Below are 27,994 nucleotides of genomic sequence, written 5' to 3' on the forward strand. Positions count from 1 at the left end.
TAATATGAGATTGAGGCGAGAGGGAGGGAAGGAAAATGCTCTCTCTTCAAGCTGTGAGCATTTCCTTTCACAATGAAACAATCTCAATGAGGGAAGGGCCATTTGCTGACTTCACTATTAACAACCACATGCTTCAAAAAAGTATCATCTCTGAGGCTAGGGAGAGGAGGAAAAAAAAGTGGCAAAGTCAAGAAGAGAAGAGGCTTTGTGTATCTCCTTTTCTTTGATAACATTTCTTCATCAGGCTGAATAATGCAACTTCTGACTGGGGCTCATCAAACGTAGGGACTGCTTATTTATGCCGTCCCAATCCACACTGTGAACCTAGTGCAGTGGAGCCAGGCAGTATGAAAGAACCGAAGCACAGAGGGACAGCAGAGGCACGAGGCCAAAGCATGTACATGACTGCTGCCTGGAACACCGCTCAGAAACCTGTCACTTACACGGGATTAAGCCCTGCCCATTTTAAGTTTTATAGATGAGGAGGGTAAATCCCACCTCTACTCCAGAAGAGTAAGTCAGTGCAATCAGCTTCCTGTTTTGTAAGCAGAAAGAGGGTAATCAGGCAAAGAAAAAGGGCCATTTTGACTGTTTAAAAAACTACAGCTGTTTTGAGCCTTCATTTCAGAGGCAAATTGTGCAAATCTTTTTGTGTGTATTAACAGACACATGAAGTTCTGTGCTCTGATGCTGCAACACGTGTGCTTACAGTAGGCACAAAACACATGGGACATACATGCAATGTGATTTCAACCTCAAAAATCAAACCTAACTAGTTTAATCTGAAGGATAAATTGCTGCTTCTATTCTTGCTAGAGACATGGATGCCCCTTGACTTAAAACATCTTTGTATTTTGTAAGCTATTAAAAAAGGGAATATCAAGATACTAATGAGCTTTGTTAATTTTGGAAGGCATAGACTCTAAAGCCTGTAGCAACTATCCTGATTTCCAGTAACATTTGCTGCTCAGACTGAAGATTCTTGCACAATAATTCTGTACCGCAGCAGTCGGAGAGCACTCTTACTTAGCCAAAGAAGTACACGCAGAAACATTTGAACTTCCCTCGTTGTGATTTACGGTAACTGGGGAAGCTAATTACATTACATCTGCTTCAGCCCTCGGCTGAAGACCTCAGGGAGGCAGACTGCGATAGGATCACCAGTCCACAGAGATGATTCTTCTAGATGTGGTAAACAATGGGTGGAAAGCAGCACTTTGTACAAGATCCCCTGTGCCGACGCAGAAAGGAGGGTTGTGGACAGTTCCTATCCACACATCCTTACTACTGCAGGTAGGCAGTAACTCAGTTCTAACTTGGATCACCCTGTGAGCAGGGAATGGTCATTGCCTGGAATGTGCAGTCATTGCAGTGTGTGATGAGCAGACCCCGGAGAGGAGCAAAGACAACAAAGCCATTTCGCTTCTGAGCTGAGTCAGAGTGGAAGTTAGCGGGCCAGAGGTGAAGGGCGAACACATTCCCTTACTACACTATCGTCAAGCTTTTGTTTCGTTTTCCAATAATTTATCGCAGAATGTAGTGACAGAAAAGGGTTAAGGCATTAAAAAATAAAAAATCAAAATGATTTATATGTGAAACACTTCTGAACATGCCCTCTAAGTACAGTAGATTTTCCCCTTGGAACCACACCCTGTAAGAGCTGTATTTTGAGAGCTGAACAATTAACATAAGGCATATGAGTCAGTCTTTGAAAGACTCTGTGGGAACCAGAGAGCCTTTTGCTATTAGGAGTGATGTAAACTCCCTAAGGCTGGAGTAAGTCCACAATAGAAGGCAAAGAGAGTCATAAATAACAACAATGGGCACTCCATATACTACTAAGACACTCAGCCATTACTGGTGATACTTCCTTTATTTTCTTTATTAGACTTAATAATTTTAGTTAATTAAAAAAAATAAAAAACCATGCCTGTTTTGGGAATACGATTTATTTCCTATGGGAACTCCAGAACTTGTTAAAGAAAGAAAAAAAAAGCTAATCTGCTCTCATCCTGTCTAGTAATCCCAAATTCCTTTTAGGCAGTGAAATAATTAAAGAAAAATATTCCAGGCATAAAAAGGAGGACAGCAGAAGCAGACATCATATAAACAATGACACCATGACAGAGAAAAACGTCAAAGCACCGCCAGACTTGTGACTTGACTCTGAAAGAGCTGCAGGGAGTGGGATTGCTGCGAACAAATTAAAACCACATTTCTTGGCAAATTGTTAAAGACAGACATATTTACATTTGTATAGAGACTGGGTGGGCACAAAAGATTAAAATGCTTCTTTAGCCCTTGAACTGCCAAGTTCTATTAGAAATCTGTGCTCTTAAAATCCTAGGGTAAGCTCGCTCCTTTTTGTCACTAAAACTCAGCAAAGAAGGGCCTGCAGAAATGAAGCTTACAAAGACTTCCTACCCTACCTGTTCATAATATTGACCTCACAGAACCTCCTCTGAAGACCCTTATCCAAAGGGATGCCTGGAAAAAAAGAATTCTCTGCTAAGACCTGCACAGAAACATGACTGCTAGGCACATGATATACTCACTTTAAAGCTTGTCAAATTGAAAATCCGTTCTTTTACTACCTATGCTCTAACTCAAAATCAAAAAGAAACTCTCAGAAACATCAAAAAGTGGGGTGACTACCAACTGCAGCTCTCACCAGGACAACTCAGTCTCGCAATACAGCAGTAAACACCTGCAAAGCAACTATCTATGGATGCGCACTTGTCAAGAATCCTCATAACTCACTATCCTGAAGAATAAAAGCTTTGGCCTTTTCACAAGTCAGCCTGGCAATACTGCTTATACAAACATTTTTTCAGTCGAGGGTTTAGGATGTTGGGCTGAAAGAAAAATTTTCAGATTGAACAATGCCGCCCCCTTCCCTCCTCTGGTTGGGGTTCATATTTTCCAGTTATTTCCTATTACACTAACGGTGGCACATGCTTGTGTACCAATCAAGTAACACTATGGGCTAATTACATTTCATGTCTGGTTAAAAGAAACAAACCACATTGTTCCCGAGCTGCACTTATCAATGTGGCTCAACTTGCTCATCAAACAAACTTAATAGAAAACATCAATGGGTCCAATAAATCATATTTAGTATCAAAGCGCCATATAGCCGTCCCCACTGAGGCCCCATACAGCACACGCAGTGAGACAGCACCTAATGTCAGGCTGAATATAACAATGCTAATGAAGCAAGGATATAAAGTATTATCCCAGTCACACATAATTGAATAAAATTAGAATCAGTAAAAGAAATGAAACAAAATGCTTATTCTTGGGAGCTTTATGTGAGCTTGCATTTGCATGATATTTCTTAATGTCACTTGAGCAGCATCATGAGCTCAATCATATAGGCTAATCTTTAGGTTGCTAATGGGTATAACAGATGACCATCAGATCAGAGAGGTCATACAGGACTCCCTGCACACTGGTAAATAGAAAGGGGTGACTTAAGCAGGTGGGGAGGCTTGTCAGTGAAGAATGAACAGGTACTATAATCTGATAGAAAACAGACGAGGGCAGGACTTTGGGTCTGGTCTTGTGCCCTATCCTGTCTGAAGAAAAATCTTCCAATTACATCTCATTTCATGACTCCATGACAAATTTTTCAGTGTTTCCAACGTAGCAACTGATCTGTCCTACAGATGCTACTTATGAACGCCTACCCCACTGTAAAATATTCCCAGTCATTTCCCAAGTACAGACAGGAATAGCATTCTCAACCTGAAATACTGTTCCTTGACTGGACTTGCAGAATATTGCTCTACATTTTAAAACGGGCTGTCCTGTTCTGTGTGTCAGAAAGGTGCACGAAAAAACAGCAAGGACGACTTTCCACGCTGTACAAGAGTGTACCCATTCACCATCTGAAGCAGGTACTTTTAAGGAATGCTGATGGTTTTGAAATACATTCTTCTGAAAAAGTTGAAACTAAAGAAAATGGCATCTCTCCAGTGTGTATCCTGCTAATAGCATAGCACAGAAAGCAAAATCTAATACCCTGATCAGCCGTCTGCATTACCTGGTACCAACATACATTTTGATTCCAGTCTGCAGGTTCTCAACTACAAAGCTTTTGCTCATCAAGTCCCTATGGTCTGCACTGTTTAGTCCAAGATTTGGCCCAGTGTCCAAAGGACAAGGTCTGAACCCGAGTTTCTCACTTGATACATCACTCTTAGCAATTCCCCACACTCCAAAGGCATGGTTTAGAGCAAGTGTCTCCTATGAGGAAAATTCCTTCTTGCTGTTCAACTAGTCTTTTTTTTTTGTCTTTTTTTTTTTTTTTTTTTTTTGGGGTGGGGGGGCAGAGGGGATGGGTAATTATATTTTGGGTATAGCAGAAATCCCAAACTGTTCTGAATTTGGGAAATTCCAAGTTATCTTGGTTTACATTTGAACATTTGCTGAATAATGGAAAATAATAGAAAAATTCCTGCAATAAAAATAAGCTGCAAATGGCATAAAAAACCTGTGATACTATATTAAAAAAAAAAAAATCAAAGTTACAGGGACAGCTGTTTAAAACTTGACATGTGTAGTACAGGTAGAAAGAACATTCATAAAGCTTTTTCTAAAGGCACGGAAGGTGCTCCCGAAACAAATGATTTATTTACATACTCAGAAGCACGTGATACACTCTGTGTGTATTTGCTTGAAGGCAAAAAGTGTTAAAATTAATGTTAAGTAATTGAGCTATTAATCATTCTGATTTTATACACTGATGGTAGAAGACTCAGATTCTATCTTCTGAGAGAATGTCCACTGATAAGAAGGAGGAAAAGACAATAGCTTTTCAAAGAAAATAACCTCTTGTAAGGACACTAAAAAAAAAAAAGCTTTTTTTTTTTTTTTTTTTTTTAAGAAAAACAATGTTTTAAAAACATGCATCTTAAGCCAACCTTTGTAATCAATTTTAAGGTTTCTGCCTCTATTCATTATGATAACGAACACATACAAAACATGTATATGTTATATATAACACATACTTTAAAGACCTTTTTAATAAAATAAGACAACAGCAATTTTATATGGAGCTCAAACCCATCCCTCAACATACGAAACTATGAGAGAAGGAATCTACTGGTAATCATCACATGAGTATTTGGAAAAGTAAGACTCTTTACAAAAAAATCTACACAGAATACACCTTTTTTTTTTTTTTTTTTTTTTTCCAAACAACTGTTCTCTTTATACAATTAAAATAGCATTTAAGAACTGTAGGATACCTTGGAAAGAATCACATATTCTTGTTCTTGTTGGCTATATACAAGCAAAATATGTAACACAGACAGAACCACACAGCCTAGGGAAGAATTACTGTTCAACAATGTAGCTGATGTTTTAGCTTGGTTTCCAGAACAAAACACTCAGTCCCCCCCAAGCCCCCAAGATTTCTGAGCTCACACTGTGGTCTGGTCCTTCCAGATAATTTCTAAACCTACAGGTCGATCTCATGCAAATACGACAGACTCACCAAGGCCTCAAAGCCAGTCAGCTGTTACATGTTTAAAGCAAAGTGAAAATGAGGAAACAACTTTCCAATTTTTAATGTTTTAAACCCTTATAAATGTCTCCACAGAGGGAAGTTCAGTTGTTGCAGGAGACCAGAGCAGGGACTGGGGTCATTCAGGCGGATGGGGCATAGGAAATATGCCAGGAAATCAGTGGTATGATAGTGAAAGCTGATGACTGGCAGAAGACAAAAGATGACTGAGAATAAATACCAAAGAAAGCTGCTTTGTTAAGTTCCTGCAATGACAGAACAACCTGTTAAGATTTCTGTTAGGGATTAATGATGCAATATGAGGAAATAAAAACAAAATGCATTCTGTACCATGACATTCATTTCCAAACTCAGTCAGGTTATTGCCACTATTACAACAAAATAGAAACTTGTACACAACGAGATATGTGCAAAAATGCACATCAGAAAGTGAGGCTTGGGTGTGAACGACCCAACTGATCTGTACAATTCCACGCAACTTACCATCATATGCTTCAGCTTACATTTCAGCCAAGCTATAAAATTCCTATTAGCTCTAACAGCTTTATGTCAGAAGTTGAGGAACAAATTGCTCTTTAAAACAACAAAAACAATTAGACATATACTTTGCACAACATGAATATACAGAATTATTATCTAAAGCTGAAGTCAGTTAGATTTTATTCAGTATTAGTTATTAAATTCTCATAGATGCACAGTGACTAAATAAAACCTTTAGCTCGCTGCAGCTTTAAACATTATCAATGCCAGCTTTCCACACTGCACCTTTGTTGGAGGTGCCCATCCTCTCAAAGTTTGCAAGGAGCAAAGAACATAATTCAATGAAAAGTCTAGAATCAGAGCTCAAATCTGCATTAACCACCAGGATAAATTGGGACAGCAAGAGCACGAGGGGAGAGCAAAATGAGGGAGGTGAAAGGATGATGACAGATGATAATATCTTAAATAACCACAAGGCTTTGACAAATGAGCTCTTGTGAGCACTGTTAAGTAGTTACATTTAAATCAACTGGATTACTCTTACAAGAAGCAACTACTAAAATCAGTAAAAGATTACTCAATTTGTCCCTCCTTTTTGAAGATTGCTTCATATGGAAATCATTTTATGTGCTTAATCGTTCATGCTCAAGCTATAGGACCCTCTGTCCTACTACTATTGTCCTACTACTACTACTTCATCTGTATTTTGCACTGAGGTACACGATGTTCTAATGAAGAGGTATTCAACTTGCTTACTGGCATTAAGACAATTCAAGTGTTATTTTTTATTTAATTTCTTATATACATTCAAATTCTGCCTCCATTTCAGATAAATAATGCTATTGAACAAAGATTTTTAAGTCAGTTCCATGTAGCAGTATCTTGGCCTTTTTCCAGAGATCTTAGTTTATTCAACTCAGCAGCATGCATGAACACTGTAATTGCTCTTTTCAGTAAAGTACTTTGCATTTATCGACAGATGATTTTCATTTACAGTCCCAATGCCCTTTACTCATCTCTGTGAGTGTTTTCTGAAATTCTCCGAAGTCTTCTTGACTAATTGAAATAACCGTGTCGAATTTCATTTCATCATTTGTCCGCTTCTCTGGAATATTAAACAGCTGACAGCTATTACATTTTCGCCATGCAAAAAAATAAATCAGTCAGTTTGTAAGCTATACGAAGAAACCAAGACAAGCTCAGACAAATCTCACTGAGGCAACCTCCAGCACTGCCACCCTCAGGTATCCTCCCTCCCCTTTCGCAGGAGTTTCCTGCCCCCACAGCAGGGCTGGCAGAAGGGAGCGCACACACGCACACCCAGCTGCTCCTGCTCCCAGTTCACAGCGTTAGCTTAAAACCCAGCAAAGTTTGGTTTGCATGAATCCCTAGGACTAATACGTGGCAAGATGAGGTGCAAGCACACGGACCTTTTGGCAAACTCTGTTATAGGAGTGTTAATCTCCAAGGAGAAAAGGCAGACAGCTGGGAAAAAGGGAATATTTTCAAACTGCCGTAGCTTTCTTCTTTATGATTGAGTAAAAAATGTTAGTATCATTACTTTGTGACGTAAATTCTCTGAAAGAGCAGTCTTACGATACAAGATAATTTAAAGCTACACTGACATTGAAAGGGAAGTTTCATCCCTGCCCAACACATGGTCCAACAGCAGCGTTTATGCAGCCACACGGTGAAAGCCTGGCCACCAAAGCTATCCAGCTGAAAGCTAACCATGCAAAAAACAAACAACCACCAAAAAAAAAAAAAAAAAAAAGAAACAAAACTTGTTTTCAGAGGAATCAGTGAACTACTCCAGCTCTCCACACATGCCAATACTGACAGATGCTAAGGACAAGAATGCAGGGCTCAGAGAAAGGAAGAGAAAGCAGGAGGGACTGCACGTTTCAGCATCAGCTCAAGCTGAATATGAAGGATGAGAATAAAAAGAAGACAAAATCTGGAAGTGTCAAAAGCAGAAAATCAGAGAAAAGCAAATCTTTAGCTGTTCCACTACGTGGTATGCGGATATTGTTTGTTAGTTTGCATTTTCCCTTCTCTGCCATTTAAAAGAAGCAAATGCCCTTCATACAGCTACCAAACTACAGTGTAATGATATTTGCCTCTATATACATTTCCTCTAATAACTAAATAAAAGTTATGTTATATGAAAACAAATGAAAACTTGATTTTATGAAATTTAAAACAGGCTAATGAAACTGAAGAACACAGCAAATATTACAACAAAGGTTAATATTACATGCGTTTTGGATGTTACTTGCAAACAAAGGTAGCTATCAGCTGCTACCTAAAGGGGTGATCTTGCTCTCTTCATCTCACTTTTTGTGTTGCCATCAGCAACTCTGTGGTTATAGGATGAATTGGTTCAGTAAACGGGTGTGATGGAAAACTAATCCTCCAATTAAAAGAAAAAACAAACAAACAAACAAAAAAAACCCACAGACTTCGCAAATATGTCATATTCTGCTAGATCAACTCAAAGAACTAATTCATCTTCTACAAAGGATCATTTGGTTGGTCTGCTGTAACCAGAAAGGAAATGGATACGTAGCTGGAACTGGAGAGAATATGGACTGACTTGTTGGTCGTAACCCATTGCTACAGCAGTTTAACTCTGGTATTATAGATACACACGCAGTTTCATGCCAAGATTAGCACTTTATACACTGCAATTTGCACGACTGTATTTCACAGCATTTCCTTCTTCCCCTACTCAATCTGATATCACTTAAAAGTATTAAGATAGATTCCACATAAAATCATCTTACTAAATTGCAAATTGCTCCTGCCTGAAAAAATGGGTTTCCTGTTCATTCCATGTTCCAACAGTCACACTGTTGCAGCAGTGCATGCTCTAATACTAAGTTTCATGTTAATTACAGCTAAAAGTACACGTTTTCATGAAAGGACCAAAAGCCTCTTCCCAGCATAATCAAAATTCACGCGAATTATGTCGCCTGCACTCTCGTAATACTAGTTTCAATAAAAGAAAATTCTGTAACATGCATAAAGTATGTCACAATGACAGTTCATAAAACCAGACATGCATGAAGATGATGAAATGGGTTGTTTTTATTTAAAAAGCACAGGGCATACCTCTAGCATTTTTCTTCTTCTACTGTACCTATTTTTTGTTTTATTTTGTTTTGTTTTTAAGAGGAACATTCTGTTTGGAAAACAGTTTTAATTTTTCTATAATTTTCTCTGCAACTTAACAAGGCTCAGTGGAAACTTTAAGATCTTTTTAGTCAAACCAGGATCCCCTACTACCCACTTTCTCTGATTTCATATGAATAATAATTTCAAATTTCCGTCATTAGCTTAACCTCCTTCATGCTTTCCCTATAACTGCTTCCTCTCATAGATTCCAGTATAAAGCTGATGTGGTTATCAATGAATACACCATTGTTAGCACATTTTTAAATGCTCACAAGCCTCCATAAGCCTTCCACCCATTTCCACTGTTTCTTCAGATAACCTATTTCCAATTTTCCATTTTAGCTCTCTACATAATAATCATGAAAATGTCGTCATTTTTACAGAAATGACTAATCTCTCTAGAGCTCTTTTACTTCCTTGGGTTTCCTCTTTTGCCATGTTCCCAAAGCTGTCTTCTTTTTCAAGATAAAACTATTCAAGATTACAAACATAGTTTTGCAAAACAGGAAACAATGGCTTTACGTTTATACTTAGCATTAATCAGCCCAGCTATTCTTCCATCTTTTCCTTAAGACTTCCAATTTGCTTATGTATTTTCAATAACTTGCTCTGTTTCTTTAAACAAGATTTCCCTTCTTCCAAAAATGATAACTACTGCCTGCAGCCTGTTTCTTAGATATGGCCACAGGAACACCCATTTCTAAAGAGATTTTAGAAAATAGAAAATTAAATATCAATAGATTTTCTTTATTTTATTTCAACTGTACTCCTTAGAAGTGCTCTCAAATCTTCAATTAACTTAAACTGCTTTAGCTAATTTGACAGAGACTGCCTAAGCCACCTTTTTCTTGGTCTTACAGGATGCATCGCAGAAGGCTTCAAATTGCTTTTCTCAGCAATTGATGCTAAGGTTTGTGCTTGCGAATATCTCAAAACCAATCTAATTATGAACTTTCCCAAGATGTAGGATATAAGATTTTTTTTTTTTTTTTTTTTTTTTTTTTTTTTTAAATCTGGCTGCAACTCCTGGCACTCTTGATTTAATCACTCTCTATTCCAGGAGAAACAAAATAGCTTAAAAGACAGTGAAAAGATGAAGGACAAAGTGCTGAAGATAGATGAAAAAAGAGTTGCAATAAGTGAAAGAAATGCATATCAGGCTGACATAAAATTGGTTCAAAGTAATTGGAAAGGAAGGCATCGAGCCTGACTTGTCTTGACAGAGCTCAGGAAAGAATGTTTGACCCAAACCATAAAACTTCATAAAAGTAGTTGTAAAACAAAAATGAAAATTGTTAAGCCTTGACTAAGTCAATCGCAATGACAATAAGCAACACTGAAATGTGACAAAGTCTCCATTAACACAGAGTCAACTGCTTTTATAAAACACAGATAGACCCTCAAACCAAGGGTGTAAGCTGATTAAACATTTAAAAGAACTAGAATACAATATTATGAAATGATTCAAACCCAAACAACAGACAGAGGAAAACAAAACATATGCCTCATTTTTAGCCCATGACAGAATACACTGGAGTCTATCAACAGAAAGGTCTTCTGGGTGGTCTTTTGCAGTCTACTTTGGAGTTCAAGCACACTCAGGGCTAAATTGCATAGGGAAAAGCACACACAGTGCAGATCCTTAGTCTTTGCTTCTGGAGTGACAAAAAACTAAAATTATCCCTCAGTGGCAACCAAACACCCTCCCAGTTTGGCAAAGCACTGAACTGCAGTCTAGGACAAACCTGGTATTAACATGCTGTAGAAGTATTGGGTCAACAAAACAGTCTGCAGTGGGTCCTTTAAGTTAGTATGACAAGAGTCAGGATGGTTCTCAGAAACATTTGCTGGGAGTGTGTTCCCTTTTAGTTCTTCAAATCAGCGATAATGGCTTAGGGATAGCTTTATCTTACTCTCTCCTACCAATACGCCGCACTGACCGTGCCAGCCAGTTCTGTGTGCACCTCTTGCATCTGTAAATACAGCAAACTCCCAAGGCTTTATTATTGTTTAGGGTATGATCCCACAGAGATTTTTGTTTGTTCTTTACTGGTTGTTGTTTTTAAACACAAAAATGCTTGAAATCCCTTTTTAAACAACTAGGAGTTTCCATAGATCAGACGGATTTTTCAAATAGTCAAGCTGAAGTCCATATTGTTTTATTTTTCATTTACCTTCTTACTACACAGAGTCATGTGAAATAAACTAAGAAAAAAAAAGCTTTAATCTGTTATTTTATGGAAAGAAAAACAAAACAAAATACACATACTAAAGGAGAGAACTTGATATCTCATAAGAGCTACTTAAACAAGAAAGAAATAATTATTTCTCACTCAAAACACTAAGACAGGATTTTCTACTTAAAGCATCTAAATAGTTTTTCAAGATGATCCTGAAAAGTAATAACTTTCCAAAACAGCAAAATCCTTCTAAAGTTATATTTTTTTCCATGAAAGAGAAAAACATTTCCTTGTTTCTTCATCTTTTAATGATATTTACCAGTTTAAGAATCAAGATAATATGCATTTAGTATAACAAATACAAATCTGCTTGATATGAAAAAAATACTAAGTACAAGGTTTGATTTTTTTTTTTTTTTTTTAAGATGTCAAGTATATTTTAACATATCTAACAGCAACTAATAAAACATACATAGAACTCAGCATATAATGCTGACTTATTGTGAGCACAGAAGAGACTGCCTGCCATATAGCAGGCCACCTGGGTCAATGTGAACACTCCTGAGACAATCAGCAGTTAACTGCAGCATAAAATTCATAAGCTTTTGACCCTGATAAAGCCTTCAAGATGAAATATTTAAGCAGAATAGTTTATGGTATTTAACTATACACCAGTGCCTTTTTCTCCATAAATGCTTGGGGATTTTTTTTTTTTCCCCAACAGGGCTAGCACCGATCCATATGAGTTGTTTTGCAGAACAAGTGCTAGGAAAACATACAAGAAAGCCACTGACACTAGAAACTGACCCATTATAATCTTGGAAAGTAAAGTATTACAAGGACAAAATACAAAGGAAAAAAGAGATCCGTAAAACAAGGTGCCTTATGCAACTCAGAAAATGCTGAGCTTCCAGAAATCCCCATTCTCATCTGCTTCAGACAGTTACTTCAGAATGTCTTTTTGAATACTCTGGACCAATTGTTAATAGGAGATTTTGGTTCCAAGATAACATTCACAAATACGCAAATAATTACAACTACATATAAACATTCATCTTACCACTGTAAAACAAACCAGAAAAATTATAGAACAGTTTTGTACATACCAATGCACCCTCTTCACATGTCCAAGCATTTGGATTAAATTCAAGTTTACTGACACAAACTACAAATTTGTCTGGAAACACACGTAGCTCTATGCAAAAAAGAATTAAAAAGAAGATTGTAAAAATTAAACTCGTATTCTGACATGCATGCATTTTATTTTTGTAAAGAAAAGATAGTGTAAATGGCGCACTAACTCACTTCATGCCCTCCACTGCTTGCTTATTTCTTTTCAAGATCACATCACTGATTTTTTTTTTTCTTTTTTTAATCCTTAAAAATAAAATTAAATCAATAAGTCAGTTTAATTCCCAAGAGAACAGTCACTGCTGCAAATTAGTCCAACCACACCTCTGAACAACTATACTAGACAGAACCAAGAGAAAAAAACACTTCACAATGATTTATTTTGTGCTATTCTGGTGATTAGTCTTTTCATAGCAAAAGCTACAAATTGTGTTTGTAGTACAGCACAACATATTCAATCAGCACTTGATACAAAAACTCAGCGTAAGACCAAGTGTTTCCAACACTGACTACAGTGATTTTGAAGTCACTAAATAAATTATTTAACTGTTACTGAATTACGTATTTTACTCAAGATCACATGGTTTGTTGTGAACACACCCAAGTTGCTAGTTACAGAGGATTGAAAATGGAAGGGTTCTCAGATTAAAACAGACCAAGCATAGCTTTATTCAACCCCAGGAAATGATATGCAAAGAGGAAAGCTGGATACTTTATTTGACATATCTGGTAATTTCCAGATTAACACCTTCATATTTTCACCTGAACTTTTTCTCCCTTTCTTTCTTAAGACAATTACTAGATTTTAAAGTTTGCCGTACTTCCAAAACAAATCACAACACCCTATTTTCTGGGACAGGAAGACACAGCATGCAGAAAGATACCCAGGAGGTTGACCTCAGAGATTTTTGTAAAGTATCTCCACATAATAAACGGAGTATACTCAGGATGTACATAATTCACCAGTGTGGGTCATTCATGTGGTCAACTGCCTCTCTAGAAGGCAGTGCTCCTTCACCACCAGCACGTGTCCAATAGTATCCAACTAACCATTCCAAGTGCTTGCCAGCATTGGCTTTGCTAGAGTAATTACTATGAAAGATGGGGGTGTTAAAACTGATTATCTTGTACTTGCCTTTGGTTGAAGAAGTGTACACAGAGACCTCAGATGCATGTTTGTTGGCAAAACTACTTGTTAAGCTACTGTAACTGGATAAAGAGTATGGTGAGCCTTTCAGAAATACCGGCTCTATAGGCAAAACTGTTTCCAAGGAAATATTCATCCTGTGCCCTATCATCAGACTGCTGTTTCTCTGCTTGTATCCTCAAGACGCGAGAAGCCACCCCCAAAGTTCTTGTACGATGGCTTTCAAACTGACACAGACCACTTCCAAATGAAATGCAAAAGAAAAGCTGGACAACTATTGCAAGGACTGAATTTGCTGTGCATGGTTCCAATAATCATCACTTTGTAAAGCTGACTTTGGATACTGAGACACCATTTACAGTATGCAAGATTCTTTTTCTGTTAGGCCAAATGTCCATTTTTTGTCTGTGAAACTACAGATGTATCTTACCAAAATGAGACATTGGTATCAAATTATTTTGTGAGGCTATTCTTCTGGTAGTTATTGGCAGTGAAACCCAGTAAAATGAAGCTCCTCTCTTGCTAGAAACTTTGTGTAGAAAAAAATTTTGACTGTGGAATCAAAGCCTTTCTTTTTAGCAGCACTAGTACAGCAAGTTCATTCCAGTTAGCAACTTTTATTGTCATACTTTATGACAATCTCACTTGCTGGTTAACAAAATGAAAGTATCTTTAGGTACAATGATATTTGATTGACACTTTAAAAAGGCCCGAATTTAATATACAGAAAACAATGCCGTGCTGAGACACTAGTGCACAATCTATTGTTCCAGGAGACAGGGGGAACAAGTTTGATGAAACATTTAAAATAACACTGCAATGGATTAAAAACAGTTGGTATTTGAAGAGATTTAAACACTGACGAATCCAATGAATTCCTATAAAAATAGGAAATACCTTAAAATGGCATTCAAGTAGTCAATATTTTTAAAGGAACCTGAAGAATTTTTTTTATTATTTTTTTTTTTTAATATGAAAAGCTCAACACAAAGGGCAGTGATCATTACAGCTCGTCTTTATTGCTGTTGGCAGGACAGGATTGATATCATTTCCTTACAGAGCATCTTGGCTTGAGAAGACTTGAAAAAAGATCTGGTCCAATGACATCACCTAAGTTAAGGTTTTATAGCACTGAGCCGAATGAAAGCTTTTTCTTGCATACACTTGTACTACACAGTTGATGTCACAAGACACTCAAGCAATAATGAAGTGATTCATACTGCAACCTCTGGTTGATTCACCCTGCAGAGACTCAGTAAAATGCTGAGTCTCATCAACTTACAGAATTTGGTGTGGCTTAGCTGATTACCCTGGGGGCAAGGTATACAAAAATTTAAAATTAAGTTAAAAGAAAATCCATCATATGGTAGGAAACTCTTCTCATTTTTCAGCAAACATCCCCTTAAGAAAAAAAAGTCAAGCTCCCAAACAGATCTTGATTAAACAGACCAAAATTTAACAACTATTAGTTTGCCTCCTTTTTTTTGCCCTCCATTTTGAACAGAATTTTAAGTAATATTATTAGAAAATGATTTCTTACCACGATAATGTTTCCCTACAGCACAACGGAGATTAACCCATCTCTTCATAAAATAGGCAGTAATGTGAAAACTGTTGGCTGCAACATAAAACAAAGAGATAATAATAATAAGTGTAAAGGTATATCAGATATTTTGGTCTCAAAGTGTTGCACATCTAAAAAGATAAGATTGGTTGAGAGAAAGAAGCTGCAGCTCAGGAAAACGTATCTTTAAAGAAATATTTTAAAAAGAAACTACTCATATTGAAATCTCAAGAAATTCATACCTGGAACGGAAGGAAAAAAAATCTAAACAACCTACTAAACTTCAAGTTCTGGTACACAACCACAGAAACATAGTTAAGTCAATTAACTGATCACAGTTGCTATCCACTTAATAAGCTACTGCCTCAGTCATTAGTCCACAAGGCTAGACTCCTAGTTACTGCTAGGTTTTCATTCATATTCTACACAAAAACTACGGGCAACCTTTTATTTAACTGCATTTAACTACTTTCTGGAGAAAGACGACATGCTCAAAGCTGATACAAAAAATGCCGGCTATAAAAATCCACAAGAGGCCTAATTATCTCCACTTGCATTGAATTAAGTGAGAAATGCATACATTTAGCCTCCTCAATATCCACAAGCACACAAAGCTAGCCTGGCTGCCCCAGCGATACCTGTAATGGACACAGAGGTTTCTTCAGTTTCCATTCCTGAGAATGACAGAAATCCTTGTGCACCAGGAGCATAAGAAAAGGACAGAAAGGATTATATTACAGCAAAGAGACTCCAAGACTAGAGCTAAGGAAATCAGCTTTTACTTTTGTTCTACTTTAATTCCCAAATGACCCTGGGTAAATCAGGACTTGATTCATAAAGGTATTTAGCAACTTAACTCCCACTGAAATTGAAAGAAGTGAGAACCTGTGACTCCTCCTCCTCTGTCTCCTCTGTAGTCTCTCCTTACACCTCAGTAAAATGAATTTGCAAAAGGCAATTAATGACATTTCCCCTGACTCTGGTGGTTCTGCAATACTTATAATAGTGCTCTTTCCAAGACAGTCAGCTACCCTAGATGCAATTACCACGTGAGTTCAAAAATCAAGTGCTACTGCTGTTCTCTCCAAACATTTAACAGGATGTAAGAGAAGCCCATGCGCTCCTTTCCCAATCCCAGGAGCAAGTGCTAAAGCACATCGTATTCCTAAATACAAAATAAAATATGCATGTCCTCTCCTGCACGGTCTGTAGCTCTCCTACTTGTACTCCAGATCTCCCGAAGCTCACCATGCAGTGCTGCTCAGCATCAGTCCTCGTTGAGAACTATAGGTATTGATCATAATCCCTTTGAAATTTATCAGCCATCTTTTTTTCCTTCCCCTCAGGAAGACACTGAAGGTATCTGAAAATTTGACTTCCCTTTAAAGATCAAGTCAAGATTCGACAAGTTAAACTATCCTTTGAAAACGATGAGTGCTAAAGAAAAAATTGGATGTAATCCACCACCTTTATTAACTGTATATTTATGAACACAATTAAAGAAAATTACTTTTAGCAATTTCCAGTTTGGCATCCATAATTCTTTAACACTGGTAGGATTAGCCAAATCAAAGAATTTGCTCTTCACATAAATAAGTTATCAGTGTGGTGATAGCATTTCCACTGTGATCTCTATCATGCCAAAAAAAGTAACATTCCCAGAAGTACAACTCTCCAAACAAATTTCCAAAACCAGGAATGGAAGTCTTTCCACCTCTGTGTACCTGAACAAAATCCTTTTCTTGAGAAAGAATAGAAATGAAAAAAGCATGATTTTTTTTGCTTTTACTCAGAGAAGAGCACAGTACTTCATTTATGAAATTCTTTTGAGAATCAGGTGACACATATATCTGTGTATTTGTCTTGCTATCCTGGTATTCTGCGAAGTTATGCACTTAATCATATTTGATTGACTAATGGCCTAACAAAGTTTAAAATTCTTCTTCAAGGCCCTTGATTGAGCCAGTTACTGTTCCCTGGAGCAGAACACCTACCTCCAATCTATCAAAATATATGTATAAGAGATGCAGAGGGCTTCACACTGTTTTTGCAGTGTCAGCTCAGGTCTGACAGTATTGTAGAGCCCTCATGGGGAGCTGGCACCCAAGCTAATATGCTCTGCCTGGAGGGACTAACACTAAAGAAGAATTTTTGTTTCCATGACTATCTGCTGCTTGACTTTGCTGAAAAAGCCAAAAGAGGTGATTTGCTGGTACTTATTGCTAATAGTAGAAAAAAAAGTTTAAGATGCATTGCATTCAAAATACCTATATTTTGAAACTATCCTTCAGCTACACTTATCAAATGTTTGGAAACCTCTTGTATGCGACATCTAATCCAACCCATAAAGTCAGCTCGAGTTCATAAACTTCCCAGTATTAAAATTGTCAGGATTATTGCAGAACTATAAAAACCGTGATATCATCTTTCTGCTTCCTGCAAGAGAAATCTATTATCCAATTAAGCACTCTGCTTCAAGGAAGAAGCAGCTAAAACATAAGCCCCACAAGGGCACCTTATCTCACAACCTCATGCACCTTGCAGGTGTGTGTTTTTTTTTTTTTTTTTTAAATAAACTTTCTACAGTTACTCAGCATGAGTCTCAATCTGCTCTCAGCTTCAGACTTGTTCACCATCAACTCTGTTTATATACTAGCATATGCTGATGTTGATTTAGGGCAAGCCGTGAATTATGCTCCAGGAAAGAAAGCCAGCGTATACTGTGCGAGCACCAAAAGCTGCTCGTCACGCTGTCTGTAAGGAGGGACCAAGTGAGATGTACCAAATAATCCAGCATTAACTCATTTTAAGTGCACTGTAGAAGGTTTACCCTCAAGCTACAAAAGACTTTTGCAGCCAGTAAGAGAGAAATTTCACAGATCTTGAGATCAGCAAATCTACTCAGCCTAGCCTTCAGGTTCCTCTTCATCATACAATGCAGACATAAATCCATTTCATAGATTACCAACAGAGAAGTAGAAATATAAATTTTGTTACTGGTCTGTAGTTTTTTTTTCTTCTAAACTGTGCACCTAAAACACCAGATCCCAGTTCCAAAAAACAAACAAACAAACATGCTAAACCAAACTACAACTCCAGAGCCCCCAGATGTGACTGAATAAAAGTAATTGTAGAACAGCCACAGCTCACTCTCAGCTGTAACATGCACCAGTGAGTGCTGCCTTTTAGGGGAATGGTAATTTGCCCTGCCTGTTATTATTCAGAGTCCCAAGACACTGAGAGGAAGTATCAGACACCGACTCTGTGCTGTAAAACTATCCAGCACCGCTTGTTTGCCGAAGGAGTTAGAGCCAAGCTGCCTTGAGCTTCCAGCGGGCTGCCAAGAGGCGGCTGTGGTACAGCGTCCAGCAGCGGGAAGCCCTCTCCCACGGCTATTCGAGCCTGCTCATCTGGAGCCTGGGAAAATGCCTCTGAGCTGCTGAGTTATCTGGAGCAGCCTGGCAGGTGTTCACCTCCCAGCGGAATCGGGCACCTGCACGACTCCGCAACCAACTTGCGGCAAGCCTTTGCCAAAGCCACAGCTCAGGCCTGAGGAGCGTGATTGCCCCCCAAAAGCTTCCATATCCGAGAGGCACCAATTTCTCATTGCACAGGGGTTTTACACCAGCTTTAAACACAAATAACAATAAATAAACAAAATAATTTTTTCTCCTAGTCTAGGCATTTCATGTTTCTAACAGGTTATCCTTGTCTAGGACTGCCTCTGTTCATAAAGTAAGATCACAGATCCTTGCAACAAATGTTAAAAAAAGATGAATTTCTTTGGTTACAACTTGAAAATAAATAGGTGCATTAGGCTTTCTGAAATACTGTATTGTACATTAAAAAAAATCTACATTTTGCCTATGCTAATTATTCCATGCAAATTAAGCTATTCAAGTAATAATGTTTACAGTGTATAGAGCTTTTCATCTTCAAAGTGATCTACAGACATATTATTACACCGCTTTTTAGCGGTCATATTTCTCCTTTTAAAATTATTCACCACCAAATCCAAATTCCTGATCGTTTGTAAACTTTGAAAAAAACACTTTTATTCTAAACCTAGTGTTGATTCTGCATGTTTTCTCTCCCAGAAGAAATTCAGTTCTTCACACCATCTGCTCCAGGTCATTATTTCTAATTTAGATGAGATTCAAAACCAAATGCTGCATGTAAATTTAAGCCTAAGTCTGGGGTAAGCTAGGGGCAGCAGAATGGCAGGGAACACAAGAAGACACCAAGACTTCCTGAGTCTTTTCTGGTGTTCTGAATGGGTATGGGATTTCCAGGGCACTACCTCAGATCACACACACAAAAAGTATCAGCTTCATATGTAACAGCAAGCATAACTGATCTTCATCTGATGCAAATTTTTATACAGCAGATAACCAATGGGTCCAGACCAACTTACACAGCTGAGGATGTCAGCCAGTCTTCCCATACATTCTCCCTTCAGTTTAAAAATTTTTCAATTATTTTTTAAATTTCCATTATTTCAAGTGATAATTACAAGAAGTACGCAGGAAAACATGTAATAATAATAATAATAATATATAAAAAAAAAAAAAAAAAAAAACATCAAAAAGCCCTTTTTCCCATTTTTAATAATTAAGAAAAAATACATTTTGGCCTTTAGATTTATATACAATAGATGTGGCCTAAAAGAAAAGCCTGGGTACAGTACTGACTATATACACACGTATGTGCATGCACACGTGCATGTCAGGAAGAGCGAGGGTAAGCTAAGAGACATTAATGCAGCACTGCAGGCACTATTCTCCATGCACAAAAACAAAGCACTCCTCTCTTATGGTTCTACCAATTGCTCCCTTGTGTTGCAAATATGCAGGGTCTGACCTTGATAACTCATATATCTGCAAATAAATTCAATGACTTAGTTTTCTTCTGTATTTTCCAGGGTGCCTTACAGCCAGTTTTAACCAAGTACACGCAAAAACTGTTTTTTTTTTTTTTTCCTCCTTATTTTCCCTTTCATGATTTTGTCAGTATTAGCACTATTCTTCTAGTCACTAAATCTTCTGAAAACAGGCTATTTGTTGACACATACAAGTAGAAGATCTATCTCATCAAGGATCCGGGAGCAAGATTTGGCTCCTATCAGGAAATAGGGCTCCTGCTAGATGAAGTAAAGAAAGCTTCAAATTAATCCCATCATGACAGGCAGAGATATGCCTAGCAGAATCCTTTTTGCTATTGGACCACAGATATTTGGACATGGCACAGTATCTAAAAGCTTCAGCCCACGAGCCATTAGCAGCCAAACTGGACTGATGAAACCCAAGAGAAGGGTTGTAAGGCTCTCCTCTAGCGGGGAAAGGGAGGAATTCACTCGCAAACTGGATCCAGTATAAGGTGTTTTTTGGCCTGCTTGTCATGGGTATTTTGGAGAGAAGAACTGAAAAGAAAACAAGTGTCAGACCATCCGGCTGCAAGGTGAGAAATGCATCTGATGGAGACCCTCAGAACATGCCAGCTCTGAAGGAAAAACATGCCTTCCCCTCACTAAAACTTGAGGTGGAAAGGCAGACTGATCCAATCCTGGAGAGCAGCTTTCTCACAAGCCATTCATAATGTAACAGCAATAATACCAAGCACCACCTGCTAATGCATTCGAGCAGATAAAGTAGAGCCATGTATTTGAAGGTCAGTGTACCATTACCACAGACAATTGTTTTCTAATAGGAGACAAGATGTGATTTCACCCTTTAGTTGATCTCAAACTTAATGACCATATTATTTATTGCACATGACAGACTTCAACACATGAACCGAAAGCTGCTTATGAATCCTCAATGTTCTGAGCGTATAAACAGTATTCTGGGGGAATCCACGTGCCTGGAGCTCTTTAACCACTGGAACAAGCCTGACAACTGAGGAGGAGTAAGACATCTGTCAGTGCCAGCCAAAAGGCAAAGAGAATTGAAAAGCAAGCCCCCCGGTAAATGCTGTGACAAGTCAGCAGAGGAGAATTTCAAGTCTTTTCAAAGCAGCTGTATTGTCGTGAAGGAGAAGCTTAGTCAAAAACTGTCTGATGTCACATTTGCACATACCGCACATGCAGCACCATGCTGAGCATCTCCCCTAGACTAGCCAGACACAGCTGTGTCCGAATCAAGCAGTGCCACGTACTTATATCACTGAATTCCTAGCAGTGATAAAAGTAAGCCTGCCTGTAGAAGGTAGCTTCTAGCTAAAATGAAACAGCCTCAGTGATGGTGACAAGTGTGACTTACAGGGTGCAAGGGAATGCACAGGACGGCCTTTGAAAGCATGAATCACTTTTTAAAAATATGTCCTTTCAGCCTGACTCTGTCCTTGAAGATATCCATGAGCTTCAAGAAAATTTTTGATGCTGTGAAATACCTGAAAGGAGGATTTTGTTTTCTGAATGCCAGGAATCTCTACAAAACAAAATCATGTCTAGCAAAAAAAGAAGAAAACAAAAACAACTGTATGAGCCTTTCAGAATTTAACAAACATGACTGGTTCCCCTTATTGTTCATTAGAACAACATTATTGTAGGTGCCAATGCTATGATGTTAAAAGACTCAAAGGCAAGCAAACCTTTCACAAGTCTCCAGGCTTTCCCCTTTCCTCCCCCGGTAATAGGAAATAACTTCTGCAAAACCTTCTTCCCCAAGAGGAAAAGGTTTTAACCCTATAGCTCCCACAGCTGACAAAGACTTTCATCTTCTACCAATAACAAGGTCTTTAGGCAAGGGTCACTAAAAATGTCAGGAACAAGTTTGGAACACGTGGAGAAATGTACGTTGTATCACACTGCTACAAAACCTATGGGTCTGGTGAAAAAAAAAGCCAGTCTGCCTCTGGAGGCATGGTGGGAGGGCATGAGGGAAAGAAAAGCCAGTAGCAGGTATCTTCTGCAGAACTTTAAAAAGATGGCACAAATTGTGGAAAGGTGGTTTCTGCAAAGCTGATCCTGATACACAGCAGGAAACATTATCTTCTTTTTATTATTATTTCTTTAAAAACTCCTATTAGGACATCCCAGTGGATCTAAGAGGTAGATGTTGGTGGTCATGACCCCTCTCTTCTTCTGCCCTATCATCTCCAGGACACTCCAAAAGCAAGTAAGTTGGAAGAAATGCCTGTGAACTTGAACCAGCATACATTTCACAGAGTTGTCTGAACAAAGCATGTTGTGCCAGGGGTTCACAGGTTTTTCTCTGTTCACACAGCTGATTCTTTAGGTTTTTAACATCTCAGAAAAGAAGGAAATTCTGGAGCATGGCAAATAGGTGGAAAGCCAATACAATGAAGCCTTCTGTATTTTATTTTTTTTTAATGCTAGCAAGTGGACCATAATTAAGCCAGCTGCTGAAAGGCTCTACTTCAAAATAATCCTCAAAATTCACTCCAATGCAAAGAGGATACCACCAAAAGGACCAAGCCTGACCAAAGATTGTGATCATCTGATCAGTGCCACTCAGCTCTGGCAGTGAAGCAGGTGCCAGTTGTGGTGCAAGAAGCTGGCACCTGACCTCAAAAGGCTTTGTAGCCAGCTGCTCAATTAAGCTTACTCAAGAGGACAGCATTATAAGTGACCACCTGAATTGTGCAGCTCAATCTCTTGTAGTCACTGGCAGCAGCTCACCAGATACTAAGTGTCCAAAGGTGCATAGGGCATCCTCTTTCTCAGTATTCAACAGCAAATGCAAAATGACCAAAGAACATGAGCCTATCAGGTGCCATGGAAATACAACAAAAAAGAACAGACAAACATTGCCCATACCCTATGACACATACACACACACAAGAAAACCAAATATTTTAATTAAAGAGTATCAGAAAGACGCTTATAAACAAATACAGGACTGTTGCCTTCTGTTTTGTCTCTAACGCAAGCTTTGTCACTTAAACAACTTTGTTTTCCACAGATACATATACAGAATATTGCAATGTAGAATGGTTGTCCAGGGAGAAACATTCTTTACTGCGCATTAGAATATCTCAAACCCTCTTACCACATCCAAAATGCATATTCAAGATTGCACTCTTTTTTTTTTTTTCCCTTCTCAATTAAGAATCGTTACTAATTGCTGCGCTACTGAATTTTAATTTACTTCCATATGTGTTTTTAATAAATTAAGGCCCAGGTCCTGCAAAGCTGTGTCAGTGTAGTTTTGTTTACGTTATGTCACTTGTGCCTTTGTAGTTGATGGAAATAATTCAGTGTGTACAATAAACAATTTATCTAGCACCTTGACTGATGAGGGCTAAAAACCTATAGAATCAAATACACACCACTGCTCTTACTGAATTATTTACATAAGAAGAGTATGCATGACTTTTTTTTCCAGGAATTGGACTTCTATCTCTACCTGGATGGGTTTCTGAGAAGCCTTCTAAAAATTTTCCCAATACAAATAAACCCACAAGAATGTTTGCAATTTAAGAAGCTGTATTTTCTCTTTGTCATATGATAACAAACTTTAAGAACAAAAAGACATAAAGGAGAGTATTGTTGTGTAATATGGTAATAAGGAAAGTTGAAGAGAAGCTCATGTTCATATTTAACCATCAAATTACACCCACAATTACTTCCAGCTATAACGAAACTACAAAGGACAAAGTTCAACACGTATCTATAATGATTTTCTTTTCTTAAGATGCAGTGTCCATTTCTGTTTTTGTTGGACTGCTGGTTATTGTTTGGGGACTCAGACTTGCAGGGAGTGCAAGGGTTAAAGATGTGTAAAACAGATTTTCTCACAGTTTAAAGAGAGCAAAACAACACATTTAGGAAACCAGACAGCGAAAAGGTCAAAACGTTACACTTCCAGGTCAAACTTCTGGTTGCAATTAAGTAAATTCCTCCAAACATTTCTAAGGAAATCATATTTCTTTTAGGTTTTAATTCAAATTCTACTCTTTCTTGCTTACCTAGCAAGCAAAATAGTATTGCTCTCTTTAGAAAGAATCAATAGAAAGTACCTACTTTTTCTTTTTTTTTTCCCCTTCCCTTTTTTTTTTTTTAATTAAAGGAACCTGATGTCATCTCAATATAAAAATTAAGTAGTTATTTTTTCCATCTCATTTCACATACAGTTGAACTAATTTTAAAAAGGCAGAAGAAACTATCACACCTAGGTCATTTTTAAAAGAGTCTTTCTTCTGCCCTTAGAAATATTTCCCTTTTCATCCACTTTCATTATTTACAATTTCATAATTGTATTTTATTGTTTTTAAAATAAAGAATCAAGCTATTCTTCCTTCCCATGCAGTTAGTTATGAGAGAGAAACCTTCAAACCTAAGATGCTGTAAACGGTCCTGATGTTGCAAACACATGCTTGCTAGAACAGCTCTGCAAATCTCAGCAATTCCACTTCTGTCTACAAAATTGAATCTATGCCCCAGTAGCACAGATTTTCACTATTTAACAGACATCCAAAACGTGGTCACCGCCATCTATGCACAGAAAACTAGCACAACAGGAAGGTAAAGACACGCAGCATATACATTTTTGAAAATGCATAATAGGTAGGCCTGGTATACATCTAAACAACAGAACCCAGTGCACAGGTGCACTCTTACGTATCCAAATGTGTGTGTGGGGGGGTGGGGGATAGAAATCCTACAAACGTACTCATACTACAATAAAACTTAGCCAAACAAAAATCTGACCAGGTTCAGATATTTGCAACCACTTTACTTCAGGAGAATGAACTTATTATTGCCACACTGCCCTCGCTAGAAGACGATGACATTTGAACTTCATCTGTGCAATGTTCCAGGCAGCACAGGCTCCTAGCAATCCTACAGATAGATTTTAAAGATCAGACAGCAAATGAAAATCAGATTTCTTGTACTGACCAAATAATGTATTCTCCAATATTTTTAAACATTCTGAAACATGGCATTTGAGCATCAATTAAATGCAGACCACAGGATCTATGAAATGCTGCTAGGAGAAATCCAATTTGCCATGTTCATAAAGGATAGAAAATAAAGTCAAATTTATTCCTCAGAAAATTCTACATTGAGCATTTTAAAATCCATTCCTACCATACCTAGTGTTTAAACACATCTAAAGAAGCTGAACGCTGACATCCTATCCTCTGAATTCCTGCTTCCAGGTGACGATAGAAGCTTTAAAACCTATACAAAGCAAAGAATAAAATACTTTGAAAAGGAACAGATGTTGCAAAGAAGAATCAAGCAGCAAAGAAATGGCAAGTGCTTAGGGACCAATTTTCAAAATCCTCCCATGTGGATTCCAAAAACACTGGATGCTAAGTTATCTTTGAAAGGTAACTATGTAATTCCCTGGCTTAGTTGAGAATCACTTTGATACTCTCAAGTGAGTAGCAACCAAGTAAAGCAGAAATTTTAAGTAAGGTTCACCTTGCCTAACTTGCAACATCTACAGACTAGCATTTTGCACTCCATTTTTAACTGATAGCAACAAGCTCTTCTGGAACATGATTCACATCACCTGACATTCTACTTTAAATATATGTATCAGATGAATTGTGCTCAACAAGAGCCCACCTACTTCCATTAGTTGTGAAGAGAGTTTAAACCACTAGACCAGATGTAGGTGTTTACAGTATAGATGTGCAAAGTTAGATACAATTAATTCTATGCTGCATGTTTTGGATAGGCAAATTGACTATTAGCTTCTAGCTAGTGCTGATAAACTAAAGGGGAGACATAATTCCACTTTGCAAATACACAATTAATGGGTACTGACTCTATGTCTAGCTATACAACTAAAACTCCAAAAAATGAAATTTGGGTGTGTATAAATATATACATGTGTTTGCATAAACGGAGGTTGTAACAGCAAAATTACAATGCAGATCTAGCTGGATGCTACAGAAAGACCTGTATGTTTGATATGGATAGAAAGATAGTAGCTGTCATGTTTGTGCATGCAACCACAGACTTTGTGCACATGCACAGAGAGCAGTCATTTTTGTAATATGAATAAAAAAGTATGGAAACACAAGAAAAAGAATCAAGATGCAAGTAAAAGAAAAACAATGAATTAAGCAGGTATAAATTAAAGGTCTGAGGTAAAAGCTGTTTTCAAAACTAAAGCCAAATTTTCACAAAAATACACTAACTTAAACAACTCTCCTATTGTTTTAAGAAAATGATATATTTGTTTTCAATATTAAGCATGTAAAACACTTTATTATAGGATATCTTTAAAATAAATAAAATGCTATTTTATTTCCTATCTGTGACCATAACTTCACAAGGGAATAAGTAAAATAAGCAGAAAGAATTCAACCTGTCTAGTGCTGCACTTGCAAGTGTCCCATGTAAGACAGTGATAGCAATTGCAAAAGCAATTGCTAAAAGTCTGCAAATATCAGTTCAGTATCAGGAAAAAGACAAATGTAGATCCTTCAGTCTAGAAAGCCAGAACTTCCTCTGACAGTCTTTGAAGCACACCAACCCCCTCCAATGTACTAATAAGTTTTCTGTTTACAGTGCAGGCTTTTTCCAGAGATGTTTGATAAGAAAGGCCATACTGGATAAGATCAAAAGTCCATATAGCTTAATGCCTTGCATTTAAACATCATGAGAAGTGCATGCAATGGGAAACCAAAACACAAGAGCAAACTGCACGTAATATTTCCCCCAATACTCTCCTGGCCTCCAAGTACTCTCAGCTCAAAACTTTACTGAGCCATAGGAAATTTCTGTGAACTCCGTACCCTTCCTGGATTCCTCTCTCATGTTCTTGTCAAAGCCCATGGGCTCAACACAAGCTTTTATCATCCCCATTATCCTTCGGTGAAGAGTTTCACAGTTCTGCTAGCTACTTTGACTTCAACTAACGTCATTTTATGCCCATTTTTTCCCATACTTGAAGAGGAGGAGCGTACAAGTGATTCTGTAGGCCTGTTGTGTCCTCCCTAGTTATTATCTTTCTGGGCTGGATGGAGTCCTAGCACACCAACCTGTTCTTTCCATGTTTCCTGTACTGCATTTCTTATCTGGAATCATCTCCATTGCCTTTCTCAGAGCTCTTCTCAAATCTTTTGCATTGAAAACTAAGATAAGAGAAAAATCACTAAAGAGAAAACACCTAAACAGGACATCAGTATATTTTTGTGTTCTCGCTACATATCCTCTCTTCCCTGCAACAACAGAAAATTCAGATATATAATTTTGTCTTCTAGAAGAAGACATATTCCAGTGAAAAAACAGATGCCTTTACTTCCCCATTAGCTGGCTGAAAAAAAAAAAAAAAACAAAAAAAAAACCTAAAGCAAACACAGGAAATATTAAGTACAAAATACTAATCAAAACATTTTGCATAAGTTATTGCATAAGTTGCTGCATACTTCAGAGAGCTATGAGCCTCTGTTGTCGCAGAGGGATGAATGGAAGTTTAAAGTTCACAAAGATCTGCAGGACTGGGCCACAAATCATAAATTACTCCATTGTAAAGAAGCTGCAGTATAATTCTTTTGAGAGAGAGAAATCAAAATGTGCAACTGCAAACATCAAAGTTCATTCAAAAGATTTCTATCCTCCACAGTCCCTGTGGTAGCTTTTCTGACAAAGCTTATTCTCCCTGCAGTTACGCCCATCAAGTTTTTGTGGAGTTCCTCTTTAAGGAAGACAGACGAAAAAAAGTCTTGTTAAAAACAAATGAAAGATTATTTCACAACAGAAGAATAAGAGTTAACAGCTAGGAGGGTGGGAATACTTTAAATCATTTGTGATGCTAGAAGACTGTAACAGGGAACATACCCTATGAACATCTACATTTCATATT

The 27,994-nt window shown here is 37.7% G+C and overlaps 1 protein-coding gene across 4 annotated transcripts in view; it reads right to left on the reverse strand.

Annotated features, from left to right (window-relative positions):
- Window positions 1–27,994, reverse strand: part of SLX4IP (SLX4 interacting protein) — a 104,304-nt gene that overhangs the window by 27,800 nt on the left and 48,510 nt on the right. For all 4 annotated transcript variants that reach the window (XR_014690739.1, XR_014690740.1, XM_084512495.1 and 1 more), the window contains 2 exons: window positions 15,186–15,263; window positions 12,474–12,562 (listed from right to left, as the gene is read on the reverse strand). Coding sequence is in view for 2 of the 4 variants with exons in the window: in XM_084512495.1 (XP_084368621.1) it covers window positions 12,474–12,562; window positions 15,186–15,263 (167 nt within the window). In the remaining 2 variants the exon portion in view is untranslated. The remainder of the gene's footprint in view (window positions 1–12,473; window positions 12,563–15,185; window positions 15,264–27,994) is intronic.

This window comes from Aythya ferina (genome assembly GCF_964211825.1).
Source record: "Aythya ferina genome assembly, chromosome: 3".
NCBI lineage: Eukaryota > Metazoa > Chordata > Aves > Anseriformes > Anatidae > Aythya > Aythya ferina.